We start from the raw sequence: 18,432 nt of genomic DNA on the forward strand, positions 1-18,432 counted from the left end.
CTCTTAAAGATAGTGGAGTCAAGGGATATGGGGAAAAGGCAGGAACGGGGTACTGATTGTGGATGATCAGCCATGATGACAGTGAATGGCGGTGCTGGTTTGAAGGGCCGAATGGCCTACTCCTGCATCTATTGTCTATTGAAAGACTGAGGCAATGGGGAAATCAGGAGAATAAGGGGGCAGTGCAGTATAGTATTGTTAATGTTAAGCAGGGAGGATTAGAGCTGACACTTCGTGGCACAAAACAGTTTAAGTGATAAAAGTCAAAGAGAAAAACTTTTTATGAGGGTAGGTTGAGCAAGCTAGGGCTTTTCATTTGGAATGAAGGTAATAAGAGGCATAAATTGAGTGGGCAGCCAGGGACTTTTTCCCAGGGTGGAAGTCGTGGGCATAACTTTAAGGTGATTGGATGAAAATATAGCGAGCACATCGGAGGCTTTTCCGCTCTGTGCCCTGTGCCACTTTGGGTGACAACCTTATCATTTTTGTCTGTTTTTTATTTTTACAAGGCTGAGTTGCTAGCTCGACGCTCAACCCGGCACATGGCGGAAAGCGAGCAAGGTGCCGGCCATATTTGAACCCGGGACCACTCGCCTGGTAGTCTGGTGCTGACGCCTCTATGCCAACGGCTGGCTGAACGTCACAGGCAAGTTTTTTCCATACACAGAGTGGTGATTTGAGTCGAACGTGCCGCCAGGGGTGGTGGTAGAGGCAGATAGAGTAGGTGCATTAAATAAACTCTTAGATAGGCACATGGATGATAGGTTATATGGAAAGGAAGAGTTGTATTTGATCTTAAGGTAGGCACAACATCCTGGGCAGAAGGACCTGTACTGTACAATGTTCTATGTACATTCATTACAAGATAGGAGAACTGATTGTGCAAGCAGACATGGAAGAGCACGCCCTGACAGCCGGTACAGAGAGACAGCAGCAAGGTGACCACAAGGTACACTGCAGGTGCTGTGGTCAAATCAAGACGTACAAAAAAGCTGGATGAACTCAGCAGGTCGGGCAGCATCCATTGAAAGGAGCAGTCAACGTTTCGGGCCGAGACCCTTTGTCAGGACTGAAGGGGGGGGCAGGGGCCCTAAAAAAGAAGGTGAAAACCAATCAGAGGAAAGATCAAGGGGTGGGGAAGGGGATAGGCCAGAAAGATGAAGAAGGAATGTAAGGGGAAAGCACTATGGGTAGTAGAAGAAGGCAGAGTCATGAGAGGTGATAGGCAGTGAAAAGAGGAGACAGAGTGAAGGTGGGATGGGGGAAGGGAGAGGGAGGGAATTACTGGAAGTTGGAGAATTCGATGTTCATACCATCAGTCTGGAGACTACCCAGACGGTATATGAGGTGTTGCTCCTCCAACCTGGGTTTGGCCTCATCATGGCAGTAGAGGAGGCCATGTAGGGACATATCTAGATGGGAATGAGAGGCAGAGTTGAAGTGGGTGGCAACCGGGAGGTCCTGTCTATTGTGATGGACGGAGCGGAGGTACTCAACGAAACGGTCCCCCAATCTACGTCGGGTCTCGCCGATGCGGAGGAGGCTGCACCAGGATGCAATAGATGACCCCAACAGACTCACAAGTGAAGTGTTGCTTCACCTGGAAGGACTGTTTGGGGCCCTGAATGGTGGTAAGAGAGGAGGTGTGGGGACAAGGTGACCACAATGGAAACCGAGTGCTCTGGGGAATATCTCAGGAGGATATGCAGAATGGAAAGGTGCAATATCTTGATTCAAACCAAATGCTTGATTACAAGGGATGACATTAGGAAGGCTGTGGCAAGTGATTCTGGTTTAGAAAGCACAGCTTGCTCAAGAGGAGATAAGGAACAACAAATGGAAGCCAGTTAATAACCAGTGTTGCAGAGTGCAGACACGTGCAAAGGTGATGCAATTACTTTTGTAAGGGGAATTTCTTGGCTGTGGAGAGTCAAATAAAGATTTTATTATTCCCGAAAACAGCATACCACTGAGGGGGAAAGGAATCCCACAGGGAAGTTACAGCAGCATTAAGAGAAGGCCAGATTTCTTAAAATTCCTCAGTCAGCACAAGAATGACTTAAGTGGAAGTGGATCTGTCAATGATTAACTAGAATGGTTATTTTCCTGTAGCTTCTTGTGACATAGAAGGAACCCATTCCAATTGTTGAGTCTGTGCCAGCTCTCACTGCGATTCCAACAATCCAATCATTCCTAGTCTCAATTTGGGGTGGTATAAGATTGCGAAAAGAAACAGACGCCATGGTACGACGTAGACAGTTTACTCCCCTCCAGAGATGCTGCGTGTCTCTCAAAGCTGCGTGTCTCTGTCGTGAGAGGTGGAAACGGGCAAGGCCGGCCGCCAGGGCTCTGGCAAAGTCAGTTCCCTGCCCAGTGGTTGCCCAAGTGTTGATGGACTCCGGCCATACCGTCAACTTCAGAGGACTTTGAAGACGGGAGGACATCAAAGGTCTACGCTCCATGGTGGGGGGGGGGGGGGGGGTATGGACCAAGTAAGTCGTGTAGATGATGCATCCTCCAGCATTTATGTGTGTTGCTATGTTATGGTGATGGGACTGAGCATCGGGAGAATTTTGGAAATCAGCAAAAATATTGCTGAAGATTGTGGGGAAACAGAAGGATTATAAAAATAGATACTTCTATCATTTTTACAATCCTCATTAACTGTTTTAGTTAGAGATTGATAGATCCATGTACCTGTGGAGTCTTGATATATATTTTAACAAGGAAAATAACGTCTTTATAATCAGTCACTGCTTTATATTGTGACCTAATTTCACAAGGCACATTAGGGCGCCAATCAGGGTCATGTGAAGCCACGGGAGCAGGCGGAGGATGGTCGTATGAGCAGCTGGTGCAGATCACAAGTACTGGTAAGTCGACCACTGACGCCAGGCAATCTTTGAAGACTGTTGATAATGGCGGGGGTCACCTGCCTTATAAAGGGACTCCGCAGAAGGCAATGGCAAACCACTTCTGCAGAAAAACTTGCCAAGAACAATCATGGTCACGGGAAGTTAATGATCGCCCAAGTTGTACGAGATGGCACAGAACGAACGAACAATATTAGATCCAAGTGAATCCCCTTTCTTCCTGCGTGCCTCAGGAAATGGCTCGTTAGCTCTTGCTGGCTGTCTCCCAACTCTGCACCGAGAAACCCACTGCTCTCCAGCCTCGCGTGTCTGGGGTATACACACTCCAGAACCGCCAAACCTGTGAGATGGGGACGTCTCTCCCACCAAAGCCCCAGTCTGTGTGCATGCTGTGCAATTTGCTGTCCTGTTACAGCTTGTTGCCAGGAATCAAAAGACCACACACTCCAAATAATTAAACTAAGTATATTTTCAAATATTAACTAAAGAGTTAGAGAAAAAAAAATCAAAAAGGGCACTTTACAAGTAAATAGGCACAGGTTCGAGCTCAACTCTTTCAAAAGTCACGTTCACCAATCCTCAGTAGGACTCCCGCACCTCACTCCATCGAATCACAGTCCCTACCGGATTGAATTCTACACCCAGTTCTCTCCAGCGTCATCTCTCTTCATCTCCCACCGAACAAAGACCCAGGCTCACTGGTGTCAGGCACAAAACAAAACGCGCTCCCCCAGCCTTCTCTGGCCCACATTCCTACGCATTCTCTAACAATAGTCCAAACCCTGCTTCTACAGAAAGACCACTACATGGAATACCCTACAACGTCAGCAACGAAACCTTTACCAGGGCATGGCACAAGAAACACCCACAAAATGCTGGAGGAACTCAGCATCCCTGGCAGTGCCTGTGGGAAAGAGTACAGTCGGCGTTTCGGCAGGGCTGTGATAAGGCCTGGTCATATTGAAGATAACATCAAAGTTCACTCACAGAAGATAAGCGGGACATTCTTAGGCAGGCAACCTGTCATGAGTGGGGTCTGATAGTGATGGGATCTCAGCTGCTTACAATTTATCTTAGTGGCTTAGGTGAAAGGGACCATCTATGTCACACCCAAATAGTTGGTAAGCTAAGCTACGATGCCAATACAAGTATTTTGCAAAAAGATGTACAATACATAAATTAAATAAGTCTCTTAATATCACTTAAATTGTGTGGGGTTGATAAAATGTGTGCCTAGAGAGTTCTGGATGTCCGTGCATAAGAAGGAGTGAAATTATCATGTAGATGCAGCAATTCAAAGGTGCAAGGGATTCTACAGATGCAGGAAAATCGTATGGAGAATGCTGCAGGAACTCAGCGGGTCAGGCAGCATGCGAGGAGGGGAAACATACAATTAACATTTTGGGCTGAGACCCTCCATCTGGAAAGTGGCTGAAGCCAGAACAGGATGGTGGGGTGGGACGGAGTAAAGTAGCACAAGATCCTTACCATTGTAGTAAGACTGAACTTGGAGAACTGATGGTTTTTAGTCTCTGAATTTAAAGAAGGACACGTTTCTTGGAAATAGTGTACAGAAGGTTCTCTGTTGTGATTCCTGGCAGGATGGGACAGTGTCATGAGAAAGGGCTGAGCAGCCAGCAGGAACTAAATGTGCTGGAAGAAATCAACAGGTTGAGAAGTAACTTCGGGAGGAAAGGAATTCTTAAAGCTTTGGATTGAAACCCCGCATCAAGATCGAGGGATTGGCAGGAAGATGGAGTTAAGGCCGAGAATCGGATTGGTATAGGGTCGGAGCGGGATCCACTCGTACTCTCGCTCCTCACCGGCTCCTCAACCCGGGCCCAATGCCGACCCCCTCCGCGTCCCTTCTCTTTCCTCCCGCTGCTCATTCTGCGCCTGCCTTTCCTCTCCTCCCTCGCCCATCCTGAAAACCAGCTCCAGCCCATCACGTTTACTGACAACTTCCTCACTAGTACAATAATTTATTCTGACCAGCAGATAGGAAAAGGTCTTAAAAAATCTGTTGTCCATTTAAAAAGACGATTAAATTGAGAATCCTTTGTGATTTTCAGGCACATGAAGCTTTCCTTTCTGCAGTTTGGACGTCAATCTGGGTGTCCGGCGTCAATGACTCTGGGACGTTTCTATTGCTTCATAAGTTTAATTGTGAATCCCACCAGCAGACCACCAGCTATGACAGAACCAAGAAGAGCAAGTACAACTCCCTGTGAACAGTAAAAGGCATGTGGCATGTTACTCTCAGGGACAGCTACAGTAACGCTCCCTTTACCCCACCCCATCAAATACGCTCAGGCCAACAAAAACAACATGGCTTAGACTGCAGAGTCCGAACAAAAACACAGCTTGGCTTACTTAACAACCGCAATCGTGTAACGGTTAGTGCGACACTATTACAGTTCGAGGTGTCAGATTTTGGAGTTCAATTCCAATGTCGTTTTTAAGGGGTCTGTACTTCCTCCCTGTTGAATGCATGGGTTTTCTCCAAGTGTTCCCGTTTCCTCCCAGTGTTTAGTATTGAACTGAATGATCTTTATTGTCATTTAACATAGGTAAAATGAAACTCTGTTTGGCTTCCTCTCAGGCAATCAAACAAAGCGGTAGATAAAAACAAGACAGTAATAGAAAAACAGTATTAAATAGATAAGTAGCAGAAAATAAGTTGCAGCAGCACCAGAACGTCACAGTAAAGCACAAAGTGCCGTTAGTGCAAGTGTTTGAGTTCTTGTGTGTGCTCACAGTTTCAGTCATTGCTCTGTGGGAGTGGTGTGATGGAGGCCACAGCTCTGGGGTACTTCACTAATTGGTCATTGTAAATTGTCCCGTGATTATGCTAGGGCTAAATCAGGTTTGCTGACCGGCGTGGGTCAAATCCTATTCTGCGTTGTATCTCAACTCTAGTAAACACACATACGGGGTTCTGCAGGTGCTGGAAATCTTGAGTACCCGTGCAAGGGGCAGCACCCGTGGAACTACACCCTTGCAGTGGTTGCACTATCAGGAGAGGAGGAGGATATCTCTGCTTTGAGACACCAAACCATTAAGTAATATCCACAGTTTTGGAATACACCTCGTGTTTGCTGACCTAGCAAGTTCACATCTGACCACCAGCCACGCGACTGGTGCAGTTACTCACCCAGCCACCCATCCTGGTGATCCACGGAACCACCACGTCTGGGATAATCAAGTCCAACCACTTCAACAAAGCAGTCCATGACTCCACTTCCAAAATCTTAAAAAACAGAACCAGACCCATTAGTTTTGCTGCGCACAGTACTGTTGCTCTTTGTTTCGACCTCCAGAATTAAATTCATGGCCTGTTGACACTGAAGGAGGTTTACCCAAAAGCTACAGGTGTTGCCCTCCTTGTGAAACACTGGGTCTCTCTCCTTCCTCAATGTCTCCACCCTCCAAAAGCAGAGTAATCAAGATTTTATCAAGCTGTAACAAGATTTCCCAACACTGACCAAGACAAGGAAGTGTGCAGATGCTGAAAATCCAAAGAGACAGTCTCCCTCTCCCTCTCCCTCGGAGGAACTCAGCAGGTCAGACAGCAACCATGGAAATGAATAAACTGTCAACATTTCAGGCAAGACCCTTCTTCAGGTTCCAAAACGTCATCTGTTTATTGACTTCCACAGATGCTCTTTGTCTCCATCTTAGGAGACAAACTGTCAACCGACATCTTTTATAAACCGACCAATTCTCACTGTTATCTTCTCACCCTGTCTCTTGTGAAAATGCGATTCCCTTTTCTCAGTTCCTTTGCCTCCACCGTATCTGTTTCCCAGACATCTGAGATGTCTTCCTTTTTCAAAGCTCCCTCAATTTCTTTCCGGTAATCTTACCCCCCTCCCCAGACATCCCACCCTGCAAAAAATTTCAGGGAGGTAGCACCACCACCCCTCCCCCCCCCGTCGATCTCCAAGGGTGTATGTATACAGGACATTTGATTATGAAAGAACACAATTTATTGGATAACATACTGAAACTATTTACACACATATTCCTTGCTGAGTAATGAAGGACACCTGTTAAACTCACCTCAACATGTCTTTTACAGGGGTGGGGTGGATGAATGGACAAGGGAGTCACGTAGGGAACTATCCCTGTGGAAAGCAGAAAGGGCAGGGGCAGGGGGGGGAAAGATGTGCTTGGTAGTGGGATCCCATTGGAGGTGGCGGAAGTGACAGAGAATTATACGTTGGACCCAGAGGTGGTAGGTGAGGACAAGGGGAACCCTATTCCGAGTGGAGTGGTGGGCAGATGGTGTGAGGGCAAATGTGTGGGAAATGGGAGAGATGTGTTTGAGAGCAGAGTTGATGGTGGAAGAAGGGAAGCCCCTTTGTTTAAAAAAGGAAGACATGTCCTTTGTCCTGGAATGAAAAGCAGATGCGGCAGAGACGGAGGAATTGTGAGAAGGAGATAGCATTTTTGCAAGAGACAGGGTGGGAAGAGATTATATTAATTTTATTAACATCCATGTTTAAGATTTAATTTAAATTTTTATAAAGAAAACTATTGCGCAAGTGCATTAATCCAAAAGGAACAGATTTGACCAGAAGTGACGACATATGAAAGAATGTCCGTCAATAGAAATGCCCAATCGAGAAAAAAAATCTCTAATAGCCCCCACAAAGCCCAAAAAAAAGCAACTAATAGGATGATCGCATGCTAAAATAATGACCCTTGACCCTGTCCTCAACTTTGCAGCTATACTTTAAAAGAAATGAGATATTCATCCCACCGAAACTAGCCATAATAAAAGAGATGAACAAATTTCAAATACTGTAATGTTACGTCTAACAATAATAAAAACGTAACTGGCGACAGCCATTTTAAATTCAGCTAAAGTATATTAATCACGTATTCAGAAAAGAATAAATCCAAGTAGATTACAACTGGTTCTTTCTTTCAAAAAAAACTTACAAGTCATACAAAAAAAAAGGTGAATATATTATATATATATATATATATATATATATATATATATAAATAAAATACCTCTATAATAAAATACAGGTTTCCTTCAAAACAACTATGAATATATACTAATTATCAACAAATAAAGAGAAGAATTAAATCAGCCAAGTCCCATACAGATATCCAAAAAGCATGAAACAGACTTTCCTCAAGACATCTATAAACATCTCATAAATCTGAATTACCAATTCAGGTTACATTCGGCTTAACTTTGAAATTCTTAATAAACTTCCACCCTTCATCAGGGGAGTAAATCCTCTGGCTGAGAATCAGAGGGGAAGATTATCAGCCGCGCAGGGTAACGGAAAGATGGATGGAGATTTTTCTTATACATTTCACTCATCACTTCCTGGCATTTCCTTCTTTTGGCAAAAATCTCCGGAGGGAAGTCTTCGACTACACGAATTTCAATCGAGTTGAAGATTAGCTTCCGTTTCCTTCTGGCTTCTTGAAGTATGGCTTCTTTGGTTGTATAATAATGCAAGCAAAGTACGATTGGCTGAGGGTGTAATGCCGAAATCCTGGAATTCTGTCGAGTAAAGGGCTCGCTTCGAGAGGCTCACTGAAAAGTGAGTACAGCGTATCTGAGAAGAACTTTAACAGATCGCCAGTTTCAGTATTTGCGGGCAAACCTAATACACGCAAGTTCCTCTGATGCGCTCTGCTGTCTAAATCAATCATATTTTTCTTCGTTTTTGATAGCTCTGAGGTAATTTCATTAATTTTCTTTTCCATAGATGACATCTTCAATTCCTGTTCGTTGATAGTTTGCCTGAATTGTTCGTGTGCGTTCTCAATTCGCTGAGTAGTCTGCTTGAGCGTCTGAAATTGAAAATCCAGATTCTTCAGGGATTCTTGGACATTAAAAGTGGATTTTTCGAGCTTCCCGTTAGTATCTGTCAGCTTATCAATCTTAGTGTTAAGCAGTCCAAGTTCGAACTTCGTATCTTGTATTGGAAGAGAAAATTCCTGCTAAAGTAACAGGTTCCTCCGATTTCTTTATTTGTTCAGTTTGTTTTGTTTCAGGAAAGGTCTTACCAAATTCAATACCAAATCGACTTCCGGCCATCGTAGTTAAATCATAAGTCCTTCAACAGAAGTAATAAATCTTCAGACTTGACAGAAATCTGTCAGTGGGATGCAAAATATATTTAAAAAGTGGAGCTGCTATAAAGTGCATCTCACTCCATGCGCTGCAAAATGGAGTCTAGCCGTGTACATGTGTACGACTGAATAACAATTGAATGAGCTTGATTAGGTGTTTGTACAGCAGCTCCAGAGTCTGGTCTACCGCCAGACCAACTACACGACAATGCTCTCTTTAGCTTCCCTGTACCGTCCCAAACATTGGGTCAGTTGCACAAAGCCGCCTCTGCACAGTACCATCAAACAATTCACAGCAAAGGTTAGACCTACGTTTCTCTCTATGCTGACCAACCACCCTCCCAAGTCGTCAATGACATCCACACACTACGCAAGGCAGAGTTGATGATAATATGTACTCACCCTTGGCAAAAACATCCTTGCTAGGTAGAAGAAAAGGGCAAATGGGGTGACATTGCTGCCTGTAGCTTTGCCGAATATGCTCTTTATCAAACACTGCAGAATTTCCAGAGGCCTGCTGACCTTCAGGAGAGGACATAACAATCTGCAGAATAACAAAGAAACAATGAGCCTTTACTCCTCGGGACGGCATTGGCAGCTCTTTATTCTGGCACGGGGCAAACACAATGATGGGGCAGCCACACCACGCACGTCCAGGGCCACCACTGCACGGTCAGGTTGGAGGTTCCTTGTTCTAAGTAAATTTATTTTCAAAGTCACCACATACATTGCTAAGATCCAAATTCCTGCAGGCATACTCAGCAAGTCCATAGAATAGTAACTATAACAAGATCAACCAGTGTGCAGAAGACAACCATCTGCGCAAATGCAAATATAAATAAATATATATTCATATTAAATAGTTAAATTATAAATAGTGCAAATAATATTAAAAAGTGAAGTAGTGTTCATAGGTTCAATCTCCATTTAGGAATCGGATGGCAGAGGGGAATAGGCCGTTTCTGAATCGCTGAGAGTGTGCCTTCAGGCTTCTGTACCTCCTCCCTGACGATAACAATGAGAAGAATGTCCTGGGTAATGGGGCCCTTAAATGGAAGCCACCTTTCTGGGGCATCACTCCTTGAGGGTGTCTTGGATACAATGGAGGCTAGTGCCCGAGAGGGAGCTGACTAATTTTATAACTTTCTGTAGCTTCTTTCGATTCCGTGCAGTAGCCCCCCACCCCCCACATACCAGACAGTGATGCAGCCTGTCAGAATGCTCTTCACGGTACATCCATAGATGTTTTTGAGCATTTTAGGTGACAAGCCAAATCTTGTCAAACCTCTCGTATCTCAGGTGGGAATTTCCTTTGCTCCTCGCCATTAACTATCTAGAAATCTTTACCTGGGATGCAGGCACACACCACCAGGTGAGATCTCACTGAAGAAAGTTCAAAAGGAAACAAAAAAAAACTAAAGAATGGCTAAGACTTTGTACTACTGATGTTCATTAACTTACTGTTTTAATTCAGGGTCATTGTCTAAACGTTTCTGCATTTCCCCAAGATACTGCAATAGTTTTTCTTTGTCCTCTGAAGTTTCATTGTCTTCTTGTCCGCTCTTGGGCTCCACACTCCAAATTGTTTCTCTCGAAACCACTGCACCTTTTCTGCTAACATAGATGAGAATGAGAATGGGGGGGTGGGGGGTGGATTTAGAATGATTTACGGAACCAGATGCACATTTTCCAGGCAAAGAAACTTCACCATCACACTTCACCAATTCATGAAATTCTTGGGGCAGTGGGTTAAGCACTTGTCCTTTAACCTAGAAAGTGGACGGCAGTCTGGTTCAGGAGCTTGTATCCACTTCTGATGAGTCTAAAGCAGGGGTTCCCAATCTTTTTTATGGCATGGACCAATACCATTAAGCAAGGGGTCTGTGGATCTCTAGTTGGGAACTGGACTGAAGCTTTGAGCAGCCTTAATTCACCGGCTAACACAGGAAAACACTAAGGTAACATCAATAAAAAGCAGAACAGAGTTAATACTTCAGATCACTCGACTCAAAACATTAACTCTGCTTCTATCTCTCCAGATGCCGTCTGACCTGCTGAGCCTTTACTCCTTGGGACAGCATTGGCGGCTCTTTATTCTGGCAGGGGGCAAACACAATAATGAGGCAGCCACACCACGCACGTCCAGGGCTGCCACTGCATGGTCAATGAAAGATCAACCAGAGTGCAGAAGACAACAAACAGTGCAAATGTAGAATTAAATAAATAGAAATAAATAATGAGATAAAGAGTCCTTAAAGTGAGATCACTGGTTGTGGTAAAAATCTCAGTGGATGGGCAAGTGAGTGTAGTTGTCCACCCTGATGGTTGAGGGGTAGTAACTGTTGTTGAACCTGGTGGTGAGAGACCTGAGGCTCCTGTAGCTTCTTCCTGATGGCAGCAGCAAGAAAAGAGCACGGCCTGGGTGGGGAGGATCTCTGATGATGGATGCTGCTTTCTTACAACAGCATTTCATGTAGATGTGCTCTATGGTTGGGAGGACGTTACCCGCGAGGTACTGCACCGAATCCACTACTTTTTGTAGGATTTTCCATTCAAAGGCATTGGTGATTCCATATCAGGCCATGATGCAGCCAATCAATAAATACACTCTCCACTACACATCTATAGAAGTTTGTCGATGTCATACTAAATCTCTGCAAACTCCTAAGGATATAGAGGTGCCGTTGTACTTTCTTCGCAATTGCATTTACGTGCTGGTTAGTGTGCCGGTACAGCAAGTAGGAAAGCAAACAAATGTATTGTCTTTGTCATTAAAAAAAGGCTTCAGGCTTCCTACATTTGTACACAGTGACGGATTAATGACGACATACAGTCTCAGCTTCCGTACCCATGGATGTACTTGCATTGGGTAAAAAGGACCATTCGATGGATTTCCAAGTTGCAGGAGTCGGCTTATGAAGAACGATTGACCAGACTGGACCCAAACTGGTTTGGAAATTAGAATAAGACGTGGTCTTATTGAAACAGTTAAGACCAAGGAAACCAAGGAGACATAGGAGACTACAGATGCTGGGAATGTGGTTCAAAGGACAAACAGCCAGAGAAGCTCGGTGGGTCCGGCAGCATCTATGGAGAGAAATGCCAGACGATGACGACTTGACAAGCTGTGTCTGTTTGTTGAGGACTTCAGGATTATGAAGCGTTATTTTGGAATAAGATAGCACCGATTTAAGACAGAGATGCAGAATAATTTCTTCCATCGGGGGGGGGGCCTCAAATTCTCCACTGCAGAGGATTGTGGAGGCTGGGTCATTGAATGGATTCAGGATGCAGTGAGCATTTTCTTGGACTACAAGGAAGTTCAAGTTTAATTGTCATGTTCAACCATACTGCCAAATGAAACGGTGTTCCTCTGTGGCCAAGGTGCAAAACACAGGACCAACAGTCACTCATAGCACATACAATTATGACAGCAGAAAAATATACAGTAAATATATTTCTTTAAAATAGCCCAAGTCTCTGAATATCACGGCCTGTAGATTTATGGTGCATTCATGTTGCCCTGGAAACACATTTCTGCAAGAACAAGCAGCAGAAGTTCCTTGTTTTGTGCATGTGCTTGTCTTCCACAGAGTGACCACTGGAGGGCAGCACCAACCGCGTGGGATCCAGCAGCACACAGCCAGCCCTGGCGGTCTCCTTCGCCTGCGACCCCGGGGATCGGGGCCTTGTCTGCATAACAACCGAGGGAACACGGCTTTCCCTCCGTTGGTGAACACCAATGACCCTGTACATCGGACTCTCAGTATTCTACATTACCAATCTCCACAGTGATCACAATAAAAACATCCAAGTCGATCATTCCCACCGTTTGTTGGACCGCACGCTGCCTGGGTGGCTGCAGCAGGTTGCAACATGTCCAGTTCCATTGCTATCCCGCGACTCGCTAGTGAAGTAGACGGGCCGTACTTGATGTGCTTAATAACCAGCAGCGTCTTGTAAAGAAGACAAAGGACGGACAGCTGAAAGCTCTGAGGAACAGGCCGGAAAGTGGAGCTGAGCCCTAATTTGGATCAGTCACTGAGTGCTGGAGCAGGCCTGAAGTCTTCGGTCTGTGGGAGGAAACCAGAGCACTCGGAGGAAACTCACGTGGTGACGAGGAGAACGTACAAACTCATTGCAGGCAGCAGCAGGAATTGAATTCAGGTCACTGGTACTGTAAAGCGTTGTGCTAACCACTACAATACTGCGTTTCTGTGGATTGTAAATGTCTTGCCGATGATAACAGTTAGATGTCAAAAGTAGTTAAGATTCTCTCTTGTTGGAGATGCTCACTGACTGATCCCCTAAAGGACTTGAAGATTACTTCTTACTTACTATTCCACACCCCCGTTTGGCTACATTTTGTTCCTTCCAAGCGTGAACTGCTTTGTTCAAAGATTCAGAGTACACTTATTATCAAAGTATATAACCCCCAAAACTCGTCTTCCCCACAGTCACGAAACAACGAACCGTGGAACCAACCTGCCTAAAGAAAAGCATCAAGTCCTCCTCCTCCCCCCTACGCAAACAGCAACCAAAAAAAAAATAGTGGAAACACGGAATTTCAAAACACAATCTCAGAAGGCTTATTTCGGTACAGTTCAGCTCAGTGTTCATTATCTGCAGGCCGACCGGATTTAAAATACAGTCGCTCAGAAGCAGTAACAAGAAAGAGCAACCACAACTAGAACACGGCATAAACCTGATCCCGTCTAGTCAATCCTCTCCAGCTTCTCCAGGCACTTTCTTTTTAAAAAACCCTGATTGTTTCAAAATGCTTCCCTATCGTGAATTAAGCAGACTTTAATATCCAACATATCCTTGTACCCTTTTTGAACCTTTTGGCAACTGCCTGGTCCTCTGGGATCTCCACTCTACAATGGGAGGATGGCCAAGCTCTTTAGAAGTCTCTACCTTTCCTCAGCCACCCAAGACACAACCCACTCCGGCCAGATTATTTACCCAAAGCAAACTCTTCTAATAATTCTTCCTCGTCTAGTTTTACATTATCCATCATCTCCAGCTTTGCCCAGAGGTTAGTTGTATCGGCTTCCTCGGAAAGCACTGGTAGAAGTGTTTATCCACTGACAGGAAGGATGCAGTCGTGTGGGAAAGAGTGCAGAGGAGGTTCTCCAGGAAGTTTCCCGGATTCGGGGAATTTAGTTAGGGGGAGAGGTTGGAGATGCTGAGCTTGTTCTGTCTGGAGCGAAGGAGGCTGATAGAAGTTCAGAGGACTGAGAGAAATCGATAGGGTAAACACGAGTGAATCTGCAAATGCTGGAAATAAATAAAAACACATAATGCTGGCAGAACTCAACAGGCCAGACAGCATCTATGGGAGGAGGTAGTGACGACATTTCGGCCCGAAACGTCGTCACTGCAGGCAGCTGTGTTTCGTAGGCACCACTATGTTTTGTAGGATTTTGTAGCCAGACAGTGGTGTATCTGTGGAATTCATTGCCACAGGTTGCTGTGAAGGCAGATTATTGGGTATATATAAGGCAGAGCATCTTGATTCACCAGAATGGGCAGAAGGCAGAAGATTGAGGCTGAGGAAAATTGGATCAGCCATGATGAATTGTTGCAGCAGCCTCTATGAGCCAAATGGCCCAATTCTGTTCCTATATCTCATGGTCTTAAATAGACCAGACAGCTTCAAGTTGCTGGGTGTCAACATCTCAGAGGATCTAGCCTGGGCCTAACACATTGACGCAATCACGAATAAGGCATGCCAAAGGCTATACTTCATTTGGATTTTGAGGAGACTTGGTACATCACTAAAGACTCTACACCATCTCTACGGATGTACGGTGAGAGCATTCTTTTGGTTCCGACGCTGCCTGCTGTAGAGGTTACTATTCACAGGATCGAAAGTGGAAGCACAGGGCTTGTAGACTCTGCCAGCTTCCATCACAGGCACAAGTCTCCCCACCATCAAAGACATCTACAAAGGATGCAACATCAAGAACATGCAACATCCATCACTAAGGAGGCATGGCAGTGGCTATACATCTTTAAGATTTTGGGGAAATTTGATAAGTCACTAAATAGTCTACAAAATCTCTATAGATGCATGGTGCTTGTATCACTGCTCGCTATGGAAGCTCCTATGCATGGGATCAAAGAGGAAACCGAAGCACGAGGAAGGAACTCACGTAGTCACGGGGAGGACATACAAAACTCCTTACAGGCAGCGGCAGGTACTGCAGAGTGTTGTGCTGACCACCACGCTACCTTGCCGCCCTATCTGTACACGCTTCGTACAGGGGCGGCATAGTGGCTTAGCGGTATGCGCAACACTAATACAGTTGCAGCGATTTCCGTTCAATTCCCACAGCTGTCTGTAAGGAGCCTGTACATTCTTATTTCCTCCGGGTGCTCTGCTTTCCTCCCACATTCCAAAGATGTCCAGTTAGGGTTGGTAAGCTGTGAACACGTGGAGGGGCCGGTAGTGCTGAGGAAACAAGAGAGTCTGCAGAGAGACTTGGATAGATTGGGGGAATGGACAAAGAAGTGACAAATGAATTACTATGTCAGAAAGTGTACGGTCATGCACTTTGGTAGAAGAAATAAACAGGCAGACTATTATTTAAATGGGGAGAGAATTCAAAGTTCTGAGATGCAACAGGACTTGGGAGTTCTCGTGCAGGATACCCTTAAGGTTAACCTCCAGGTTGAGTCGGTGGTGAAGAAGGTGAATGCAATGTTGGCATTCATTTCTAGAGGAATAGAGTATAGGAGCAGGGATGTGATGTTGAGGCTCTATAAGGCAATGGTAAGACCTCACTTGGAATACTGTGTGCAGTTTTGGGCTCCTTTTTTAAGAAAGGATGTGCTGACGTTGGAGAGGGTTCAGAGAAGATTCACTAGAATGATTCTGGGAATGAGAGGGTTAACATATGAGGAACGTTTGACCGCTCTTGGACTGTACTCCTTGGAGTTTAGAAGAATGAGGGGGGACCTCATAGAAACATTTTGAATGTTAAAAGGCATGGACAGAGTGGATGTGGCAAACACGAGGAAATCTGCAGATGCTGGAAATTCAAACAACAACACACACAAAATGCTGATGAAGCACAGCAGGCCAGGCAGCATAATAAAGAGAAGTACAGTCGATGTTTCGGGCCGAGACCCTTCATCAGGACTTCTGACTTCAGTCTAGTACGAGAGGACATGACTTAAGGATTGCAGAGCGCCCATTCAGAACAGAGATGCGAAAAATATTTTTTAGCCAGAGGGTGGTGAATCTATGGAATTTGTTGCCACGGGTGGCTGTTGAGGCCACGTCACTGGGTGTATTTAAGAGATTGATAGGTATCTGAGTAGTCGGGGCATCAAAGGTTATGGTGAGAAGGCGGGGGAATGGGACTAAAGGGGAGATTGGATCAGCTCATGATGAAATGGTGGAGCAGACTCGATGGGCTGAATGGCCAACTTCTGCTCCTTTGTCTTATGGTCTAACATGTTGTATTGGCACTGGATGGCAACATTTGCAATATACCCAGTATGATCCTCGCTGGTTTGATGCAAACAAAACATTCGTTGGATGTTTCAATGTACATGTGACAAATAAAGCCAACCCTCATCTTTTCAAAAGAAAATTCTGACACAGACAGTGAAGGAGAGTGCGAGTGTGAGGGAGACTGAGAGGGGGAAGTGGACAAAGAATCTATAAACAGAGTTTAGCGTTTATATATCTTTTAAAAAAGATAATGACTTTTGAAAAACAGTATTAACATTTTGAATTAATGAACTTTCAGCAGCACGGGAAAATTTTAGAAATAAAATAAGTTACATTCCAGAGAACAAGTGAAGGTCAGAGTTTGGAAGGAGACCAAAAGAGAGTGAATGAGACAAAGCAAAGGAAAGAGGGAGGTGAGAGCTGGTGAGTGACTGAAGGAGGGTCAAAGGAGCAGCAAATCGAAGACAACAAATTAAATCTAAGTACTAGAAAGGAAATGAGAGAAAAAGTGAACGCTGGAAATGTGTTTCTGAGAACAATTCATCAGAACACAGACATATTTCAGAACTTTGGCCTGTAGATCAGGGGGTCCAACACTTTTTTATAATGCCATGGACCCCCACCATTAATTGAGGGGTCAGGCTGGGAACTCCTGCTGCAGGTTGTTAGTTTGATATAAAATCATGGAAACACTAAGGAGAGAAACATCAACTGTTTATTCCCATCTATAGGTGCTGCCCGACTTGCTGAACTCCTCCAGCACATTGCGTGTACTGCTCTAGACTTCCAGCATACGAAGAACCTCTTGTGTCTGCAGTATTTTATTTCTGATTTGGATTATTAATTGGCTTGTCCGTTTGCATGCAAATTTTGAATGTTTTTCAAAATTTAAAATTAGCTCTGGCCGGCAGAGTCGCCACTCTCACAGATCAGCAGTGAATTTATTGCGAGTGGCAGCTGGGAATTTCCTTTGCTCCTCGCCAGTAACCTACCTAGAAATCTTCGCCTGGGATGCAGGCACTCACCACCAGGTGAGATCTCACTGATCTCAAAAGGAAGTTCAAAAGGAAACAAAAACTAAAGAATGGCTAAGACTTGGCATTATTGATGTTCATTAACTTACTGATTAAATTCAGGGTCATTGTCTAAATGTTTCTGCACTTTCGCAAGATACTGCAATACTTTGTTGACGTTCTGTGAAGTTTCACTGTCTTCTTGTCCGCTCTTGGGCTCCACACTCCGAGTTACTTCTCTCGAACCCACCGCGTCATTTCTGCCGACATAGCTGAGAATGAGAATGGGGGGGGGGGGGGTTGATTTAGAATGATTTACGGAACTAAATGCACTCTTTCCAAGCAAAGAAACTTCACCATCACACTTCACCAATTCATGAAATCCTTGGAAGCAGTGGGTTAAGCACTTGTTTTTTAACCTAGAAAGTGGACAGCAGGAGCTTGTATCCACCTCTGATGCATCTAAAGCAGTCTTTCTTATGGCATGGACCAATACCATTAAGCAAGGGGTCCATGGATCCCAGGTTGGGAACATCTGGTCTGAAGCATTGAGCAGCCTTTAATTCACCGGCTAACACTGGAAAACACTAAGGTAACATCAATAAAAAGCTGAACAGAGTTAATACTTCAGATCAGTCCTTGACCCAAATCATTAACTCTGCTCCTCTCTCCCCGGATGCCGTCTGACCTGCTGAGCCTTTCCAACGGTTTCTGACCTTGTATTCCATTTCCAGCCTCAGTTCTGTTTACATCCTATCAAAGGCTGGCGCGCTCACTCAGAGCGTGGGTAGTAGACACAGTAACCTCCCATAACTCTGCTGTGTTCCAGCAACTGCCCGTGCCCGCTCGCACTTCCAGCCCAACTTGTAAACACTAACGGAAGGATTCTTTATCTTCAGACTTCCAAACACTCCATAAGTAGTTGAACAGTAAATCCCTTGCAGCCTTTGACAGGTGCAGAATTGCTAACACTAAT

The 18,432-nt window shown here is 44.8% G+C and overlaps 1 protein-coding gene and 1 long non-coding RNA gene across 9 annotated transcripts in view; one reads left to right on the forward strand and one right to left on the reverse strand.

Moving 5' to 3' along the window:
- The window catches only part of LOC132383002 (uncharacterized), a 93,667-nt gene that overhangs the window by 42,395 nt on the left and 32,840 nt on the right, over positions 1-18,432 (reverse strand). For 3 of the 7 annotated variants that reach the window (XM_059953667.1, XM_059953666.1, XM_059953668.1), the window contains exons 6-9: positions 17,567-17,728; positions 10,440-10,592; positions 9,381-9,522; positions 6,028-6,123 (exon numbers count right to left, since the gene is read on the reverse strand). In XM_059953667.1, coding sequence (XP_059809650.1) covers positions 6,028-6,123; positions 9,381-9,522; positions 10,440-10,592; positions 17,567-17,728 — 553 coding nt within the window. The remainder of the gene's footprint in view (positions 1-6,027; positions 6,124-9,380; positions 9,523-10,439; positions 10,593-17,566; positions 17,729-18,432) is intronic. The other 4 variants (XM_059953669.1, XM_059953670.1, XM_059953671.1 and 1 more) reach the window with 4 other exon arrangements.
- On the forward strand, positions 116-17,552 carry LOC132383004 (uncharacterized). 2 transcript variants are annotated; one of them, XR_009508519.1, is made up of 3 exons: positions 116-2,873; positions 8,612-8,762; positions 11,018-17,552. It is a non-coding gene; the product is annotated as an uncharacterized LOC132383004 (long non-coding RNA). The 2 variants fall into 2 exon arrangements; XR_009508520.1 differs by lacking the exon at positions 116-2,873 and adding an exon at positions 5,136-5,269.

The sequence above is a fragment of the Hypanus sabinus genome, chromosome 29 (genome assembly GCF_030144855.1).
Source record: "Hypanus sabinus isolate sHypSab1 chromosome 29, sHypSab1.hap1, whole genome shotgun sequence".
In the NCBI taxonomy this organism is placed as follows: Eukaryota; Metazoa; Chordata; class Chondrichthyes; order Myliobatiformes; family Dasyatidae; genus Hypanus; species Hypanus sabinus.